The 22,064-nt window shown below is 39.1% G+C and overlaps 1 protein-coding gene across 1 annotated transcript in view; it reads left to right on the plus strand.

The window, feature by feature from the left end:
* The window catches only part of me1 (malic enzyme 1, NADP(+)-dependent, cytosolic), a 90,044-nt gene that overhangs the window by 42,937 nt on the left and 25,043 nt on the right, over nt 1-22,064 (plus strand). Inside the window, exons 4-5 of the mRNA XM_082149403.1 lie at nt 13,040-13,115; nt 14,468-14,629. Coding sequence (XP_082005529.1) covers nt 13,040-13,115; nt 14,468-14,629 — 238 coding nt within the window. The remainder of the gene's footprint in view (nt 1-13,039; nt 13,116-14,467; nt 14,630-22,064) is intronic.

Here is a 22,064-nt window from a genome sequence, read left to right on the forward strand (position 1 = left end):
TTTGAAGATGTATTTGAGATTTTGAGCTATACATCCCATTATAAGCCTAAAAGGATTTCAGGAATCTCCCACTCAAGGGAGCGTCAAGGCACCTGACACAGTGTCTCTCACATATTGTACAAATATACTGTTCTGACCTCAAGGTTAACAATGCACATTTACCAGATTTTAGTGTCATTAATATAAAGGGAGCAATAAAGTATATCAGACTCAGAGAAAAACAGGTGTTGTACACTCAAACAATGTTGTAATAATTATCTGCATTTTTATTTCCTCTTAAACCTGTGGTCATCAGTCCAACATATGCCAAGCCGTGGTATTGACTCCTCCTTGGTGGTGCTCAGAGGCCAACAAATTCTCCATCCAGATGTTTTATTTTAGGTTAGCTGTTGATCCAGATGTGTTAGTCTGGGCCCGTGCCATTTATTTGCTTTTGGAGGATGTTTTAATTTCCAGTCACCTTGGAAAGAAACTTGTGCTCAGAAGTTGGGTTGATAAAAAAGCTCTTTACACTTTTCATTCCTCATTTGAATGTAGTGTAATGAATTCAAGTCTTTAACAAAACATAAATTTTACATAAAAATAGGTAAGTCTGGAAGAACATCAAATTGAACATCACACACTATTGTTAAAGGTTATTAGGTCTTAGCCATGTGTTGTGAAATAATTTTACCTGTTTTGTAAAGATAAGACACTATACCATTATATATGTGTGGCAAATCACATAACGCTTGTCTGTTGTTTTAAGATTATTTAGGGATGCATAAGGCTTGGATACAGTGTCATTGTGCAAAATTTTTTTTCTTTTTTTTTTTGGATTGGAACAGCTTATGAAGGCACACTTGCACAGTTTACTTGAATAAAAATGGTAAATTTGAAAGTTAAGTTAACGGCTCATTTATGGCTGGAAGAATTTAAAGAGATAATTTCTCCCAAAAATTAACATGTCCATCCTTATTTACTCAACCTAATGTACCTTAAAAATATGTTATATTCAAAAAAATATATACAAGTAGTTCATTTGGTTCTTTAAGTCTCAGTGTCACGTGTTATCTGTGTTTGAGTTTAGTTTGAGTTGGACTTTGAGTTGATTTTGCACTGTTTCCTGTCTTTGAATTTGTTTATATGGCGATTCATTATTTGGTTGATTCTCGGCACCCATTTCTCATTTCCTTTGAATGGTCTGCTTGTGTATTTATAGCCCTGTGTTTGTCACGTTCTTGGTAAGATGTTGTCTCATAATAGTGGTTGTTCTGTTTATCGTGTTTTTGTTTCATGATTTCCTGAGAGGTTATTTCTACGTTTGTTTTCATTAAAGTCCCTCTGAAGTGCCTTGAAACACGCAGCATTATTCAATGTGTTGGCGTTATTTCCACTGAAACAGGAAGACAGGGCGGGACATATCAAACAGCTCCTCCCCTTTTTAAAATAGCCAATAGCATTTTGTTTATATCACAGATCGACCAGAGCCATTGAGCTCGGTAAAGCCGTAGTTTCCTCCTAATCTCTAACCGTTTCTCCTCCTAATCTCCTCCATATTGCTTTAAAATATAGCATTCTGTGCAGTTTTTAAATGGGTTCGATACGTTTTTTTGGTACTATGCGCCGACTCGCACATATGATCCACTCTGTGCTTTCATGTCTCTGGACCGGAGCACACTGTATGCACGCTGCGGCGGTTTGTATGACACTAACGTGAAACCAGACTTCATTCACCCCAGTGGAAAGCTCTGTCTGAATCATTCCCTATCCTCTACATAGTGCACTATGTGCCATTCACCATGTAGAAAATGAAAACAAGTGACAGGGGGCGGGACAGTTTAGATTCTAGAGAGCATTTGATTGGACAGAAAATCTGTGCAGAGTGCAGAGTGATGTCATCACAATCATTGATCCATATTGGCAGAAGTGAGAGACTGTTAGTTTTGAATGCTTATATCTTCTAAATATGAATTTTGTCATTGGAGCACACTAGCTTATAGATAACAGTAAGGCTAACATGTTCATACTAAAAGCCAAAAAACTTCCATTTTGATTTCATGGGGACTTTAAAGAAACTGCTTGTGAATAGATCCAGCCGTTTATTTTAACTTTTGCTGCATTCACTGCGTGACACTCAGGTGGACTTGTTGTATAATACTTTTATGATACTTTTAGAGTCCATTGCATGGAAAAAAACAACCAGTATTTTATTAAAAATGTCTCCTTTTGTGTTCAACAGAAGAAAGTCATACAATAATGAATTAATTTCTCTTTAAACCTAGCAAGCAGAAGAAACTCTATTTAGATTAAGTTAAATACTAAGTCAAGCTCCAGACTTTGGCCTGCCTGTACTGTTTCTCTGAAATGAAGTGAAGTAGGGAAGTCACAGCACAAAATCTTTGGCCTAACCGCAAAGAAAGCTTTTAATAGTTTGGGAATGAATTGAAGATGCCAGAGTGTGTTTAATAAGGGCTTGTGAAACACTATGCAGCGTGCTGTGATTTTCTCAAGGGGAGGAAAAAACTTTTTCTTTTTTTGCAGACTCTATTGCAGTGTCAAACACTATTGCAGCTTTTTATAACTCTGTGTGGTGTCATATTTAAAAATGGCCCTGTCCAACAGGTCACGGCGCTGACGCTTCTACATTTTATTTTAGTGCCTTATTATTTTATCAGCTGCAATAAGCGCAACAACTCCTGTGGGGAAAACAGAATCTCAGCCTGAAGAGACTTTAAATGTGATTTAGTTAAATAAATAAGCCTGTGGGTAATTTTGTCCTCCTTAAAACTGTGGGAAAGTTGCTCATTTTGTATTTAGCGGAACTGTTGATGTTTGGTTTCGGATGCATAGTCATAAATAAAGTTGTGTAACAGGACATTTTAAATTCAAATCTCGATTTATTTTATGACCAATATGGATAGAAACCAAAACTGTTTGTAGATGTGAACACCACATAGGACTTGTGGCCTTAAAAACATGTTACATTTTATGAGACATTATTAAAGCATTTATGTTTCCTGAATGTGCCCTTATTGGGGTTTTATAACCTGGATAGCATCAAAAGGTTGCACATCACTCCATTACTTTAGAAAGAGTGTGCAAAAGCTCTGAATATACTACTTTATCTATGGATGTTAATCACATTTAATGAGGACTCACAAAGCCTGACAGGCATTGCAGCAAAAATGAAATTGCGTGACTGGAGGTAAAAAAACACACCCTTCTGTGTCAATTCATCTCTCCATTCGTGCATATAATTCTGATATGTGGGAGTTTATCATCATTAAAACTTTGGTGTCAGACTTATTTTTTGCTCGCATCTACATAGCGTCAACATTTTGAAGAGATGTGAAAGTTAACCAATGTCATGGACCACAGCTCTTTCCTGGGCATGCCATGCTAGCAAAGTCCAGACTAACTGGATAATTTGCCTGCATATGGCATATTATGCATATGGTTGATGTTTAAAATGGTTTTTAAGAAGATTTTTGAGCTGCTTTACTGTTTATGGTTATAAAATCCTTTCTATATGCAGTGCACCTTGCCCAGGGTATGCTTTTTGAATAGACCTTTTCTTTGAGTATTCAAAAACACTCATTAGACACATAAACACAGATGCAGCGGTTCAAGATGATTTGGATGAGAGGAAAATTGGCAGTAATCGTAGCTAAAGCAGAGATTCAATGGGCACCGTGGGTGCAGCACACCCACAGTCAACAGAGGAGGCTTTGGAATATATTGTTGTATTATTTGTTTGGGCAAAAAGCTTTACTTAAGTAAATATGTCATGAACAATTCAGGCTTTTTTCATCAAATTTCCCTTTTTAATTTAAGGATTTGTCCACTTATGTGACTAAGTGATGGTGATGTTTCTTTTCATTGGTCACAGCTTTTATGGAATATTGGATGTCATTCAATACATTTGCTTGCACCTCACAAGTTTACTGGAACTTTGAGCTCTGCGGGATAGGTGATATAATTGGTGATGATAGTAAAGTATGTTTTTTTTTTATGACTGCTCTTCATCATATGTTATTTGTTTATTTATTTTAGTATCTTTGTAAGAGTCAGAGGTTAGAGAATCTTAATTCAGCCGCCAGCTGTTTTAAGTGAGGTGTATTTTTTTTCTCCACTAAATCATCAAATCATGCTTATTTTACTGCTGTACGTGAAACTTACATTAATCTTCTGTTGAAATGGGGTCCGATGAGACACACGGATTGCATTAACAGTGATTTGTGTACATTCGTCCCACAAGACACTGTTATATTTTACATGCTTGTAGAAAATGCAATCCACAGTCATCTATAAAATATACCAAATCTGAACAATCCATAAATCATAGTCACACAAGCAATATTTAATAATGCTATAACTTTTTCTTTTATTTCATTTCCAAGGCTCTCTGAATTAACTTTCCTTAAAAGAGTCTCTGTGTGGTCAGACACAACTAATACTATTTTCATATGGGATGTTAGTGCAGTTTTGGCTTTTGCTGTAGAGTAGCAGTCAATATTTAGCACAATGAGCTATATGCTCAATTTGATTTAGCGTTTTAAGCATGTCAGTTGTTTAATAGCCAACGTCACAAAAACGCAACAATTACTGGAAAGTAATTGATGGAAAAACGGAGCATGGTTGTAATTTATCTGTCCTTTTTTCTTTGACTGCAGAGGGCTTGTTGCCTTGTTCCATTAGCATTGTGTGTGTGTGTGTGTGTGTGTGTGTGTGTGTGTGTGTGTGTGTGTGTGTGTGTGTGTGTGTGTGTGTGTGTGTGTGTGTGTGTGTGTGTGTGTGTGTGTGTGTGTGTGTGTGTGTGTGTGTGTGTGTGTGTGTGTGTGTGTGTGTGTGTGTGTGTGTGTGTCTGTTATGTAAGCTTGGGTAATTTGACTCTTCTGGCTGTCTGAATGCCGAGTAGAGGAACTGTCTATGACTCTGACAAAAACAGACGGTCAGCCCACTCTGACCCACAGACATTCAAATGCAGATCATTTGCACCACACTTTATTGAAGGAGGAAGGCTAGTACCATCTACACCAACTTCAATCATTGTTTTTATTCCTTTCTAACTGTCATTTTTCAACCAAGAACTCTCAGCCATGTCTGGACTGATCATAATGAGGGTGACGCAAACCTCAGACTGGCACTCGGGGTCTGAAGATGATGGTCTTGGATTATAAATCTCAGATTTCAGGATCTGAAATGGCTTTGCACTTTGCAAAGGCTGTATGGAAAAGGGTGGTGGGTTCAGAAAAATGAACCTCTCATGCAATGCGCTCCTCTTACTGGAATAGAGGAAAGTTTGGCTGCCGTCGGCAGCTGGGTGGAGAGGAGTCTATTGTTGCTGCTAGTGGCCCGCACAGAGCAGAGGAGAGGGAATTGGAAAGAACGGTTGGTGTGTTTGTCCAGCTGATTCTTAGTTTTTCATCTGAGTCCCTCCGTTTTGTTCAAGCCAAGCACTTTTCCATCCCTCAGAGCACACGCACGCCCTTGCACACTCCCACGCAGTGCTCTCACAGATTTAGGCTCTCTTGTTTTATTGTTAGTGGATCATGTCCCCACAATGACGTTTGAAGCAAGTTGATGTCTACAGAACTTTAATTTTATACCGCTTGCTCTGGGCATATTTCCATTTGCCAACTCTGTAAATATCACAGGCGGTTTATGAAGGTGGAAACTAAATCTGCCCTTCCCTTTTTTTCTAATACCAGGTGCCCATTGCTGTGCATAGTAATCAGCTGACATTGTTTCCTCTCCTCTCCTCTCCTCTCCTCTCCTCTCCTCTCCTCTCCTCTCCTCTCCTCTCCTCTCCTCTCCTCTCCTCTCCTCTCCTCTCCTCTCCTCTCCTCTCCTTTCTTTCCACTCACATTAACTTTCTATCCTGTTATTAACTCATAGATCAGGATTAGGAAGGAGTCTGTGTCAAGAAATCAGTAACCACATTCTGAAAGAATTGTATTGTCAGTGTTTTTTGGTGCCAGAAATTGGTCAAATTTAGCCACATAATTTAATATTATGTCCCATTCTTATGGCTCTCCTTTTTCATCACATGTTTCTTTTTCCGTATTTGTTTTTTGTTTTTGTTTTTTTTTTACCCAGAGGACCTCCATGGGATTATTCTGTCTGTGGGATAGTTGAATCATACTTTTCTTCTTATTATAATGTTTAAATGAAAAGAGATTCCTGAACTAATTCCTGGCCTTTTAATCAGTAATTAATTGTTGATGAGGATGATTGTGATTTGAAAAAAATAATAAAAATGGCTAAGATATTAACTATTAGCATTCACATGTGAATAAATGAATTTAATTAGATTGATCCCAGTGCTGCAGAAATGTATGCCTGGAAGCTTGTTACGCAAAGTTATACACAAAGTATAACATGCTGATTACCGATAAGCATTTCATAACTTTAGTAAACATACTAATGGGTTAGTTTCAGGATTGAAAGGGTTCTCATTTAATAGTGTATTGTTCTCTTCAGTTACACTGTCAGAAAATCAATTTGGAGTTCTCGCTTGACAAGTTAGCAGGATGTATTGCTGAGGGTGCTGCAGGCAAATAGTAGATTTAGGCTATTGAGAATTTGGTTCAGAGAATGGGATTTAGTGTTTTAGCAATTCAGAAAAACTGTAATAAAATGAGGAACAAAGAGACACATTACACATTACATAGTGGCAGGTCTATTAGTTGTTGGTTATGAAAGTATCCAATAGTGTGCAAAACTGCAATGAGCTTACAATGCAACAAGCTTTCGATGAACAAAAACAGCATTTTGTGCATTACTGAGTGGATGCTGCGCTGATTAACTTAAACACCTTTGAGTGGCCACCAAGTGGCCAATGCGTTCAAGCACTCAACAGAAATGTCTGTGATTGGCTACAGTCAAAACATGATGTAAATAGAAACCTTTGATGCTCTTGATGCACAGAGCGCTTAGGAAAGCAGCCGCCTGTCAGCAGGTACCAAGTTCCCGGTGCTTAGTGTAACTGTTACTACAGAAATGCTGGTATTGTTCAATTTTTTAAATTGCAGTATTCACTTGGTACCAAAGTACCCATTCTTTTGACAGAACAATGTCAGACATAATGTGGGGGAAGTTGTCCAGGCTGTCTGGGTATGGTTCAAACCTGTTTAAAAGATCTGTTGTGGTTTTCCCCTCATCATGCATAAGTTTGAGTCACTGTGGAGAATTTCATAGAGCAGTCAAAACCTGGGACACTTTAGTCTGAAATGTTTATGAGAAGAAACAGGTTTCCAAGGCATCATAACATCATTTGCAATGATGTTAAACAAATTTGAAAGATCTTTAGACATAACTGGCAAAATTTTAATGAGTACTATGCGTATTTCCCAGCAGAATTGGAATCATACATTGGTGGCGACGGGGAAAATTGACATTTTACAGATTCATTTACTTGCATCCACTCCTTTAGATGCCATTTTTATACTTTCAACCAACCACCAAATCACATGCACAGGACTGTGGGATATTATGGGCAGCAAAGTACATGTCTATAAAAATGACCAGAGGAGGGCATCTTAGTAGACAGGATGTTACTAACATTGAGATTGCTCAATGATGCTTTATGGTATACATTTTTAGTATAGTATAATTTTTTTTAACTTATACTAAGCAAGGATGTATTAAATTGATTAACTGTGACAGCAAAGACATTTATAATCTTACATAAGATTTCTATTTCAAATAAATGCTGTTCTTTTTAACTTTCAGTTAATCAAATAACACTGGGAAAAAAAATCACGCTATCCACTTAATTATTAAGCATGGCAACTGTTTTCAACATTGATAATAATACAAATCTTAAGCACAAAATCAGCATTGAATGATTTCTAAAGGATCATGTGACACTGAAAACTGGAGTACTGGTTGCTGAAAATTAAGCTTTGCCATCACAAGAAGAAATTACTATTTTAAAATGCATTACAATAGAAAATAGTTCTTTTCAATTGTAATAATATTTCCCAGTATTACAGTTTTTACTGTATTTTTTTATGAGAGGCTTTGGTAAGAGGCTTCTTTTAAAAACATTAACATATACTTACCGATCCCAAACTTTTGAACGGTAGTACAGTATAATATTTTAGACTAAATATATACCGAGTTGGCTCCTGACAATATCCATTTCATTTATTAAATTTTAAAAAGTTTGTTTACTGAAGCTGCAGAGGTTATTTTTCATGGTGCTTGTGATGAATGACTTTTAAAGAGTTCTGTGTCAGAGGAGCATGCAGTCTGAATTATGTTTGTGTTTCGAGCCTGATCCCTGCTCCCAGGCGTGTGCTTTTCATTTGACTTAAGTTCAGCTACTGAGGAAGAGCTCTTATGCGCCTTTTCCGCTGCACTGGAATTTAGCAACATCTTGTTGATGCATAAAAGGATGTCTAAACTGTAACCCTGGAGTCATATAATTTGTTATATACCCATCTTTAGATTTCCTGTCATTGCCTGAGGTTTCTTCCTGTCACAAGATGGCCTCAATTTGTAGGCTTCATGGAATTGGATCAAGTCCACCTGGTGAAGTTTAATTTCAAGATTCTTCCAGATGTAAGAATGATCTGTTTTTTTATGGATTCTGTGAACTCGGGCTGACTGAGAGATTGGACGTTTTCCATGAAGCCGTAGGTGGAAGGAAGAAAGATCTACAGTAGGTGTATGTTCTGGAGATATTTTTTTGAGGTCAATGTGAAGGATGTCCCAGGGGTCCTGCTCATCCAACTCGACTCAGTGGATTTCATGAGACCAGAAAATAAAAACTTAAAAGCGAAAAAGAGTGGCCAAGAGAGAGAGATTGAGCTACAGAGAGAATCTTTGCAAGCAGGGTCTTGGGCAGGATTTTATAATCACCAAGGTCCCAAATTTGAGCTAGTTAGGGGGGTTAGGGACCAGGCTCCCCCTATACAAATTTTATTTCTCTGATCTACATATGTGCATTTCAAGAAGTTTGAAGGCCAAAAAATGGATACGAAATAGCTTTAAAACCATGTCAGTACCATGTCAGTGGGCAGTAGATTATTTGTCAATACCTGCTCTCTCCTCATTTCCATCACTCTGTCTCCTTATCTTGCCCTGTCTCTTCCCTACCTAAAGCTAAGCTTTGACTTTTAGTCTTTTCATTTTCGTCTTTGTCAGTGAAGACAAAGTGAGTAATGTGTTTTATTAATCATTTTCTTAGACAATTTGGTAACACTTTATAATAACTGCACATTATTAATCGTTAGTTAAGCATCAGTAAACAGTTAATTCATAATTTATAAAGCATTAATAGACATTAACCCCTTACCAGACAGCCCCAGTTTTGGCAAGTGATGCATATACATGACGGATTTAAATTTGATCACTCAAACTACTTCAGGAGGTGGTCTGAGACTGATTCCAGTCAAAACTGAACAAGTCTAAATGCCTCTGGTTGTTGAAGCCGCATATGTAAATTTTACTCCTCCCAACAATGCTAAAAAATAAACAGGTGAGAGCTTGTTATAGGCCATATGTCATGTGATACAGTGGTCAGATATTGCAAAAAAACTGTGGGGTGGTTCGCTTGAGGTGTGAAAGGAATCCTACTCAATGGACCAAATGGTATTATAATTCCTAACCGGAAATTTGCTATAAAAATAGCAGTAGTGTCTGATTCTGTGAGTGAGCACATTAGTTATCACAGTCGAAAACCAAAAGAGCACCTCTTCATCTTAAAATGTTGTGTAATTGCGCTTCTCTGTGCGAGAATGCTGTCGTGATGAAGCCTTGATTCCTGCTAGCTACATTATAACATTCGTATAGTGTTTCGTACTGTGTCTTGAAACTGTTAACCTCTAGACAGCGCTGGGAGTTTGAATTTGATCCATTTGCTACATTCGTATAGTGTTTGAATGTGTCTCGGCAGTTACAAATAAAGCCACAATAAGCTCATGGAGCGAACTTGTCAATCATCTTGATGAATGACGCAGAGGAAACTCTGACCAAGAAGAGTACAGTTGCACTTGCATGTGATTTGCGTGAACTCATTTTGGTACGCTTTAAAAGGTTGCCTTGTGAAAGCCAACCGAACCAAGAAGAAAATGCAATATATTGTTATGTATGCAACATATGTAACAAATTAAGTCCCTGTTTCGAAACAAAACAAACGATCTATAGGTGTCAGTGATGCGCGGGTTGATCCGAAATGAGCGGGTGCCTGCGGTCACCCGCGGTTACCCGCGGTTACGAGTCATCCAAAAATATTTTTAATGATATTCGGGTCGCGGTCGGTCGGGTCGTTTGAAATAAAGATGCCAATTAAACCTTTGTAATTTATATAGTAGTATAGAGAGCATAAGCGGAGTGGAGCGGTGAGAATCTTCGCTCATCGCTCACGGAACTGTCCACCCCCCCGCTCCCCCGCTCAAAGCTACATCAGGCCGCTCAGCTCATTATCGCTCGATCAGCGCTCAACGCAGTTTGATCCGCGCTCCACTCAAATCGCCCCCCGCTCGCTCCAAAAAGGGGAAAAAAAATCTACATGTAGCCTATATCACTGTAGCTTAGACCACAGCCTTACCTCCTAAAGAACTAATGAGCAGCAACAACATTTTTCAAATAGAAATGTTTTATGTCAAATGACAAATTAGGCCTATGTAAGAAGGAATATAGCCTACACAAAAGTCCTGTAAAATTAAACGAATAAATGGGCCTAATAATATGAATAACAATTATATAAACAAAAATATAGCCTACATAAAAATTTTAAAAGTAAATTTACTATTAGGCCAGAATTTTGATAAGTTAACTTTTGTGCAACGCGCACGATTAAAATTTAAATGGGCTTATATCCATTGTACACACAAACTGCTGTAAAATAAAACGAATAAATGGGCCTAATAATATAAATAAAATTTATATAAACAAAAATATAAAATAAATATACATAAACGTTTTAAAAGTAGGCCTAGGCTAAATTAACTATTAGGACAACATTCTTATAACTGAACTTGTGCGCAGCGCGCAGGATTAAAATTTAAATGGGCTTGTATCAATTGTTTGCATTTTACGCTGTATTTAATTTAGGCTACACTTTAAGTTACCGTATTCAATTTGCTAACCTTTTGCTTTCTTCCCAGCGTGTTCACATATCACACTGCATGTTTTTGAGAGATGTGTCTTTTTAGATTCCAAAATTAATCTTTAGGCCTACTGACTGAAACGATGTCGTTTTCTTCTACCACATAATAGTTAGTTTTACACCTGTATGACTTCTTATTTTCCTTTTTGAAGTAGCCTACTTTTTGAACTCCATTCTTGAGCCGAGTTTTGACTGAAAATTGAATCCATCTTGCAGTCATCAACAGTAGACTGAGTCAGGCTTGACTGAGCATGCTTCAGAATCTTGGTGTGCGCGGAGCGAAATTGGAGCGGGAAATAGGGCGACGCTCCATCCTTTTAAAAATGCCGCTCTGCGTTCTGTCCAAGATCCGCCCGCTTGCTCCCGCTCCACTCCACTCACATGCAATTTTCTATGAAATACATAGGCCTACACTTTAATGGCTGAATAACTGGCGCGAAGATGACGCACGAGCTCAGTCTGCAGGTAGAGATGGAGGCGGCAAGAGAAAAGGTGAAGACTGGGGAGTGGAAGCTCCGCAAATACACAAACAGAAAGAGCAAAGTTGCCGAAATAATGAAAGATAATGACCAAAGTGCTGGCTTTGTCATGTGTATTTCTTGCTATGCATTTACTAGCCTACTTTTAAAAAATGCGGGTCAGGAAGCGGGTCGGGTACAATATTTTCTTTCTTTTTTTTTGCGGTCCGAGTTGCGGGCAGGTTAGTTGAAAACGTCGGTCGGGTCCGGGTTGTTTATACATTGACCCGCGCATCACTGATAGGTGTGCAAAAGTGAGCGTTTGTTCATGTTTTCTAGGCATTGATCAGTCAAGTATAGCCTCTAATCTACGAAGGTGTTTTGAGTCTCCGCCTTTTTTCAACAAGCATGACTTTCCAGACTGATCCAGGGTGGTTTAACTAGCTCAAACAGCATAGTCTGTCTGTTGACAGACAAAAATCAGTAACCCTCCCCTTGAACATCCATCACAAGTGGTAACAGGAGGTGCATTTGAGAAGCTTTTTTGAGAAACAGGTTTCTTGTCGAAGTAGCCCAGGATTGAAGCTGATGATTTGATTATTTGAAGAAGGATATGGGTGGAATGGGTGCCTATAAAAAATAGCAATCATTGTAAACATGTGGGAGTGATTGAACCTTTGCGAGGTTGATAGATTTGATTTGGAAGCAAAAATAATGGCGAGTACAGAAATAAAGCAAAGCAATAAGCACACTGAAATATGGGATTAAATAACATATAATCCACTTTTTTTATAGTAGCTTAGCAACAGCAGCAGATAGTTTCAGAAGTTTCAGAGGAAGCTCAATGCGACCATTATTATTTTATTATTTTTTACATACTATTATAGTATTTATTAATATTTCGGCTTTTGGCTTTTATTTTTATATTTTAAGTTTTCATTTGAATGTGTTTTTGTCATTTTATTAGTTTTTTTATAATTCTATTTAGCTTTATTTATTTTTATTTCAATTTTAGTAGTTTTAGTATTTCAGGTAGTTGCCAAAGTGACTTCTTATTTTTGTTAGATTTTTAAAGTTTGTTTTTTATCTCATGTTTATATATATATTTTTTATAGTTTTCTCAACAAAACTGAAGCTGACAGTAAATGTAAGGGCAACACAGGGTTGTGAGTCACATGCTAGGGGAGACTATGCCAAAATCAATCATTAAAAGTGAACAAAAAAATCGGTGACTTTATAGTCAGGAGCTATGCGCCTATCATTACATTTACCTAAAGGTGGTACATGAATTGCTCCAAATGGAACTGGAAAATTAATCTACACTGGACATAATAAAACGTACTCTACCTCATCATTTTAGATGTCCACTGGTTTGTTTAAATGTTTTAGTAATCTGATTCCATTTATAAAATGAATGGAAACACTTGCCGACACGGACAGCTCAATTCAATTGACCATGTTTTGTTTTTCTCTCTCTCAGGGGCTTATTTATTACAATTCATGACCGCTCCCACATCTCCACACTACTTCAGAGCTGGCCAGAGAAGGACATTCGTGTGAGTTCTGCCCACTTACATCTACACCACCCTGTACTATTACACAATGTACCAGAACTCTCACTGTCAGACACAAAATCAAAACTCCAGGGTTTCAACAATGCCAAAGACATTGATTCCAAATTTATATGACTTGTACCGTGAAAACGATGCCATAAAGTCATATTAATCTGCTCGTTAAGCATTTAAAAGTTATTAAGGTAATGATGTCGCACCCTGTGGCGTGTTGAGGAACAATGCGGGGTGGCATGAAATGAAGCAGTAAAAAGGTTAAACACCTACTGCATCTGCATCACAATGTTAACGGGAAAAAACACGTTGTTCTTGCTTTGGGATCAATTGCGTTCGGTAATTGGATTAAATTACACCGCTTGTGCTGTTTTTTGTGAATATAGGAAAATGTGATTATAAAAGCAGAGAATCTGTTGTTACTGGAGGGTAGACTTACAAGCCAAACTAGCCTATCACAGATCCAGCTATAAATACATATGTTTAATCCAGGGCAAAAACATACAAATTCAATGAAGAAAGTGATTTGATAATAAAATGCATAAATTAGACCAGAAAGCTTTGTAGGGTGAATTAAAAGTGCGGGCTGCTGTAGTGTCCAAAACAATATATACACACTTCCATTAAAAAAAAATGGGGTCAGTAAGATTTTATTGTTTTTAAAAGAAGACTCTTATGCTCACCAAGGCTACATTCATTTGATCAAAAATACTGTAAAAATAGTACAACCTGTGATGTTAAAGCTGAATTTTCAGCATCATTACTCCAGTCTTCAGTGTCATAAGATTCATCAGAAATAATTCTAAAATGCTGATTTAGTGATCAAGAAGCATTTCTTATTATTATCAATGCTGAAAACAGTTGTGCTGTTTAATATCTTTTTGGAAATCATGAAAAAATCTGGATTCTCAGGTGTGACTGAAAATAACAAACTAAAGGTCCATGAAAACAGAAACTAACTGAACATAACTGTGACAATAAAAATCATTACGCCTATGGAGATTCCTCACAAAGATAGCAAGACCGTGTGTGTGTGTGTGTGTGTGTGTGTGTGTGTGTGTGTGTGTGTGTGTGTGTGTGTGTGTGTGTGTGTGTGTGTGTGTGTGTGTGTGTGTGTGTGTGTGTGTGTGTGTGTGTGTGTGTGTGTGTGTGTGTGTGTGTGTGTGTGTTATTAAAATATTACCAAAATCCTGGCTCCCTATAATGCATACATGGCCCATATTTTTGGCAAAAAATAAATAAAATCTTTGTTCACCTAAAATTTTACAAATGATTTGGCTTTTCATGTAGTCTCTTTCTGAATTTGCTAACTGTCTCAATAATTTGGTTATATTTTTTTCTAGGCTGTAGTAGTGACAGATGGAGAGAGGATACTGGGCCTGGGGGATTTGGGCTGCTATGGCATGGGCATCCCAGTGGGTAAACTGGCCCTCTACACCGCCTGTGGTGGAATGCCGCCTCAGCAGTGCCTGCCTGTTATGCTGGATGTTGGGACAGACAATGAGGTAGGCAGACATGTGGCACCACAGCCATCCAGACCGTGACTGCTGACACCCACTTGCCATCTTGCTTTCCTTGACATAATCAAAGACATAACTATTCATAGCAACCACATCCTCTTTCACGACTTCAATCCGCCACCTTGTTTGTTTATAACGGTTGCAGTGTTGTAGCAGAAGGACGTAGGTTACTGCTGCAGTAGCTGTAGGCTGTGAATAGCCCTTTGAGTTCAGATAAATGTAAATATAGCAAGTATAAAGTCTGTGTCATTCTCAACAGGGCTAAGGGTGTGGCACTGCAGAAATAGAAAACCACTGCCTCATCTACCAAGGCTTTGTGCCAGTGTCCACCTGGCACTCCCCTTCTGTGCCAGAGCAGTGGCTAAGCCATGCCATCATAGATGCTGAATCTCAGATGGAGGGAGAAAGACAGAGTAAAGTGAGAAAAGAAGAGACTAAGAAAGTGTATGACTTTCAAGCCTTTGTGTTTTAGAGACACTTGTCTTTTTGTTGAAGTTATACATACAGTAGCTTATGTATACAGTACAACTGTCGGTCTCAAAATGACATTAACATTCATTTCAATTTAGTGGATTCATTTAATCAGATTTTTTATGGACACAAAGTAATGGAGAAAAATTTGCTGGGCCTAAGTAAAAAAATATATATTTCTGTCATGACAACTCTCAGAGAGTTTGGCATGGTAATGTGTATGACAATGTTAATGTGTTTGGTCTTGGCAGAATAGATCTGCTACGCTGCTACTGCTGCTGCTTTTTTTGCTGCTTTTGCAGAGCAAGTACGGAATTTGCCACTGCTTATACACACGACATGCTGCAATGAGCAAGCAAGACATGCTGCTGCTGTACAAGCATTCACAAATCGCCCCCAGATATATACAGATATATACAGGTGAAGCTGGAGAAGGAGGAGGGTTTGTGAAAGCATGCTGCAAACTGCTACGGCAAACAATAGGCAATCATTTGAAAGTTGAGCAGCAAGCTCATTGGCTACAAATACAGCGGGAACCAACAAGTTGTCAACATTTATTCCAGCCAAAAGTCTGGAATAAATACGATTTTTTTTCTCTCTTATGGTCACTAAGGCTATATTTATTTAATCAAAAATACAGTAAAAACAGTGATATTATTACAATTTAAAAGAATTTGGCAAAGCTAAATTTTCAGCAGCAGATTTCTGAAGGATCATGTGACACTGAAGACTGGAGGTAATGGTTGCTGAAAATTCAGCTTTGCCATCACAGGAATAAAATACATTTTAAAATAAATTCAAATTGTAACAATATTTCACAATATTACTGTTTTTATTGTATTTTTGGTGAACATAATGCTGATTACACACTGCACGATTTCAAAGTCGTCAGATTGCTGTTCTTCTCACACTACACGACTTTTCTGGGGTACCATTTAATTGCTTTTGTGTGCACATTACACAACGAATCGGCGACAACATTTCAATAGGAAGAATCGCAGACAACTCTGTCTGGCCTACAAACCAAACACACATGAGAACTGTTGCAGGAAATAATGTAAAATCACACGTGAGAGGAGTTCCCGAGCGAGACTGGATTTCTTCTTTTAAAATGATTACGCAAGAAGCTTGTGGTCCAAGTTGTCTGTGTGCTGATTTGTAGCAAAGAAGAAAAAAGAAGCCATCAGAAGACATGCTTGCTGATGTTCTGTTGCAGGACTCCTCCCCCCTGAACTTTCCCTTGCCCTGTATCTTAGCTCTCTCACTGGCTGTAGGTTGTCGCCGATGTAATTTCCAGTCAAAATACATGACTCTGAGTCACAGACAGGTCCAAATATTAAGCATGCTAAATATTTTATGGGCATTGGCGCATCTCTTAGATCACGTCTTTGATCATTCACACTACACGATTGTCACTCACGTGAGCGAGCACCGATTTGCCTCAGATTTCAGGCATTTGTCAGTAAAAATCAGGGATAAAATCGTGCAGTGTGTACTCGGCATAAGAGACTTCTCTCAAAAAAATAAATAAACTCAACTATCTTACCCAAAGCATCTTGCTTTAAATTCAAGGTATGCATGTATGTATATCTCAGGTAATATGAGGTCATATATCATGTCAACAATTCTTGCTTTTACACAAAAATTTCAAGTTTGTTAATATTTGACAGCTTCACACTCTTGTTGGTTCTGTACAAAAGCTCATAAATGAGTAAGAGGGTAAAAGCACATTAACACTGTTGTGTAACTGCTCTGAGTCAGTTTTCCCATTCGGTTCAGCTTCAGTATTGTGTAGGCCAGCTCCACATGTGTCTTCTGCTGCAATGCTAAATCCAGAGTGGCCAGTCAGCGATTCAACGTATCCTCAGGCATCAAAACACTTTAATGAGTTGACTCTAGATTCTGGGCCCCTGTCTCTGTCTGCATCCAAGTGTATTCAGCTGGAGGAATTTTTTTTTTTATCATTTGTTTTGGTTTAATTTTATTTATTTGTTTATTTTGCACTGTCTGGGTTAATGTTGCATGCATGTGTTCATGATAAAGAGTCTTCTGTCCCTCTAGAAGTCTAAAATTGAAAGACTTCTTCTGCTGCACCATTTGGCCGACTTTGCACGAAGTCTGAGGTAATTAAGACCTTGTTTTCAGGATATTCTGAGGAGATGACAGATCTGATTGATGAACTCACTGCTTATACCCCCACAGCTGTGTGTGTGCGTTTTATAGGATTGTGCAGTTAGATGATAAAATTAGTGTTATTAAAGGATTAAGTCTACTGTTATTTCTAAAGGAGCAAGACGCCTACTGACTGGGGTCAGGCTGACTCCTTTCTTTCTGCCTCTCAGAGGGAGCTTGACAACTGCACCTGGGTCAGTTTTGACTCTCCAAACACAGCCACTAACATCAATTCAGACAGTGAGGAATCTGATCCAGGATCAGCATCATTTATGGTTGCTTGATCCAGGCCCTGTACGCTCTGGTTAAACTCTAATCCGTAAAGAACGCTGTCTGTGGTCTGGCTGCTAGAGAAAGTTCAAGATGTGCAAATAACATGGAGGGGCTTTGCACAGGTTTTTTATGGATAGCTTAAGTGCGCTAATTGTTCATGTCAGCAAACTGGATTTCCTGTCAGATACTTTTTGCTCCTTGTAATTGCAGTTGTTTGCATTCCAGTGAAAATATATACACTATTACATATGCTATCCTATTATATTTAGGATTTTATACATATTATTTTTGTATAGTATTTAGATTATATTTTAGTATTAGCCTATATACTGGAATATATACTACTAAAATATTGTTTAAATATAAAATAATATATATTTTATTATAAAATATTGAAAATTTTAACAATCAAATTTTCAAGCATATACATACAGTAATATTCTAAAATAGTATAAGAACAACACATTAGTAAAATTTATTTTGAACATTATTATCATGATTATATTGATATCTTATGTGGTTTTTGAGGAATTTAAGTATTTTGTAGATTTATTTGTTCAGTAATAAATAGTATAAGAACACAGTATAATTAAAACTGTTTATTAAGAACATATTATATTTGATGTATGAGGTTTTTGAGATTGTATGTGTGTGTGTGTGTGTGTGTGTGTGTGTGTGTGTGTGTGTGTGTGTGTGTGTGTGTGTGTGTGTGTGTGTGTGTGTGTGTGTGTGTGTGTGTGTGTGTGTGTGTGTGTTATAATGAGATACATTTTGAAATGTGTGTATATATATTTGTTTAAAACAATTGTTTTTAATTTAAGTATTTACATGTATTTTAAGTATTTAATTAATTTGAATTAATTTAATTATAGATTTGGAGATAATCAGGCAGGATCTGAAAATATCATAATCTGGGATCAAAATTTCGCTATGGATAGCTGCACTGTCAACTAGTTCACCTTCATACAAGTAGTCACTCCATTAGCTGAGGACAGGTTCAGTAAATTTTGCAGCTGCAGTGTAGATCCAGATTGTACACACACAAACAGCCAAAGCAGTTTACAATCAAACCCATGTAAACACTATTTGTGTAAACACCTCCTGTGAGTTTTTCTGGAGTATTGTGCCTTGTCTAAACAGTGCTATATTTCATGGAAATTTCTGAGCTCCTGTATACACAGACCTCCAGACAACAGATTATGATTGCTGATAACAAGTCTGTTGATGTGTCTGGTGTAAAAGGGGAATATGATCTCTGATGACGTCTCTTACACATCATCATTGAACTTCAGAGGCTCCTTCTGTTGATTGACAGCTGGGATACTCGGTCTAAACTGCTATCACCTCATGTGACCTCATCCACACGCATCCACTTACATACTGAAAGGAAACCAAATGATGTCATCACAAACAAAGTGCTGTCTGTTTAGGTTGTGGGTGGCCTAGGCAAAGGGATCTCTCTCTCTCTCTCTCTGACACTCATTTTCTCATTCTTCTCTGACTGTGGCTAACAGACCCTGACTGTTCCTGTGCCTTAATCTCACCTGAAAGACTACATACACATACAGTTCACACAGACAAAGCATGGTACATCAAAACCCAGTTAATCCCGAAGAGAAAAGGGCTTTCTCTCATCACCCACTGAGCAATCAGTACTCGTATTCACTTCTGAGTAGCTGATCTAGGATCCAACTTTGTCCTGATTTTGCCAGAAATATCTCAGGTGGTTCCCTTTCAAGGAAACTCGCATTGTGTCGAAGACGACACTTTGTATAAGCATTCCTTATCAAAAAGAGTGAAAGTATGGCGGGTGAGAGGCAATATAGGCAGTATGCGTCTCCCTGTCTCAGATTCATTACGGAAGGAAACACACCCTCACTTTTTGTCATGTGCCTTGGAGCGGAGCATGCACAGGCAGCGCTCAAGGGTGCTGTCAGTGCGAACTGTGAGCTGCCACTGCTGCTCAGATCGCTCCGCTCCCGCCTGGCCTTGTTAGACAGGCCAGGCTCGCGCTCCCCATGGTTCGGGATCCATGTCCAACGGGGCAGCGTGGCGTTAACATTCATGGGGATCGCAAATGGAGCTGCCTGGCGAGTTTGAGATGGCCTCTGCACTTTCTCAGCTCTCAGCAGCCAGCTCCATTGCTCCCATTCAGGGATCGGAAGCCCGCTCTGCGGCTCTGCTCAGGATGAGAACCTGATGCTAGAATTATCTGGCTCTGAGGAGTTAGATGTTCTAAGCATCGAGGCAGGATAATTAGAGTACTTGCCACCTCATTTCCCTGCTTTTGAGGAGCTGCTGAAGATTGTAACTAGAGTAATGGCCTAATTAAATATAATTTGGCCAACAGAAAAGCAGGAAGGGCAAAAGAAAAGTAAATGCGGTGAGCGCTTCCTGCAGGCTCGGTCATAGCCTTCATGTCGGAGTCTGCCTTTCTTTCCCGATCTATACACTGAGGTGTCATGATCGTGGAAAAGGCCGTTCTCAGAGATTATCGAGCCCAACTGTTCATAATTATTCCTCCCTCTTGTGCTCGAAAGAGAACGGCTATGGGGTGATGCCGTGGGTTGAAGAGTCTTTAGCATCATATCTCTCACCCAACACTTCATCATCCCTTAAGACTCCGACGCTGCCCACAAAACCCTGTCACACAACATCTGCGTTGGTGGGCAAGGCATATATGGCAGCAGGTCAGGCTGATGCATGCCTACATACGATGGACATTATGCAGGCATACCAGGCCAACCTATTAAAAGATACAGACGATAGCGGGATCACTAAGGAGACTGCACCTGCCATCGCCCGCTCCATGGCAGCATTAGTGGCTGTAGAGAGGCATTTGTGGCTGAACTTGTCGAGCATTGGAGAGAAGGACAAGGTTTTCCTCCTCAATGCCCCACTTTCGTCCTTCTGGCCTCTTTGGCGACACCGTAAATACAGTGGTCGAGAGGTTTCAGGAGGCGAACCGACAGTCAGCCAAATTCAAACAGTTCATCCCCCTCCAAAATGCCTGGGGGTCAAAGCAGCACTCTCAACCGAAGTCTTCTAAGCCAAAGACAGATCTGAGGACTGGTCTGAAGACAGACTCATTCAGGCGAGGAAGGCTTCGGTAAAGAGGTCAGGACGTTGTGCGCAGGCCTCTAAGGGCGGTCCCTCCATTGACGGAGCGACAAGATCTCGCTCCTCCGCAGAGCCCTCAGGAAATCAATGTTTGCTTCCCGCCGCCTTGTGCACTTGGGGACGCATCGGTTTCCAGCAAATGCAAATCTGTCGAGTTAGCTTCCTCAGATGAGGCCTGTAGAAAATAAAATTTGGTTGTTACCTGCCAGCCAGTCGCTTCAGGGTACCGAGACTATTTTACGCACAACACCCGAGGTCAGTCTTGAGAGACTGATCCCCCTAGTAGAATATGTAGAAGCTTGGAGGAGTATTCACAGTGTATCTCAGTGGGTGCTGCATACGGTGGAAAAGAGGTACAGAATTAAATTCTATAAATAGTATCGCCCGCCAAAATTCAGCGGGGTGGTCTACACTATTGTCGGGACACTATTGAGGCAAGGGCTGAGGCTTAAGGAATGGGGACTCCACCCCAAGACCGTGGAGCTAATTTGGAGGAAGTTCGACCGAGCGGAAGTGTATTTGTTTGCCTCTCAAGAGAACACACATTGCCCACTTTGGTTTTCCCTCACACATCCAGCTCCTCTGGGACTGGATGCCATGGTGCAGGTATTGCCAAGGTGGCCTCTGTACGCATTTTCCACGATTGCCCTGCTCCCGGAAGTTCTAGAGAGGGTCCGTCGGGACAGGGTCAGTCTACTTCTGGTAGCCCCGTACTGGCCACCCGAGTATGGTTCTCAGACATCATAGCTCTCCTAGCAGGCCCCCCATGAGAGATTCCCATCAGGAGGGACCTTCTCTCTCAAGCCGAGGGCTCATCAAACCACCCTCGTGGTTCTTGAGACAATCTTCTAGAGCTCTAGAAACTCTAAAAACTCTAGAGCTCCCTCCACGAGGAAACTTTTGGCCTTAAAGTGGAATGTGTTCACTTTATGGTGCAGAGAATGCCAATTGGACCCAGTTAACTGCCTAGTGGCTTCAGTGAAGGAGTTCCTCCAAAGCCATTTCTCTGATGGTCTTTCCCCATCCACACTTAACGTCTATGTGGCAGCCAGCGCTGCCTTCCACACGGCTTTAAGTGGTGCCCCTCTTCAAGGTTCAAGGTAGTTTATTTGTCATTACAATAACAGGTTATGTAATGAAATGCTTAGATCCCACCGCCACCCAACGTTACCATACAAATTATAAAATTAAAAACCTATCTGGAATAAAAACATCCTATCACATGCACATGAATAAATAAATATACTAACAGTAAGATAAATATAATAACAATAGATAAAAAAATAAAAAAAAAAAAATAAAAAAAAAACCAAGTAGCCAACTATGTACAGTGTTAATAAGTGCCAGTGACCATACAAATAATTATGCTAAGTCCAGTTAGCTA

The sequence above is a fragment of the Leuciscus leuciscus genome (genome assembly GCF_965113295.1).
Source record: "Leuciscus leuciscus genome assembly, chromosome: 20".
In the NCBI taxonomy this organism is placed as follows: domain Eukaryota; kingdom Metazoa; phylum Chordata; class Actinopteri; order Cypriniformes; family Leuciscidae; genus Leuciscus; species Leuciscus leuciscus.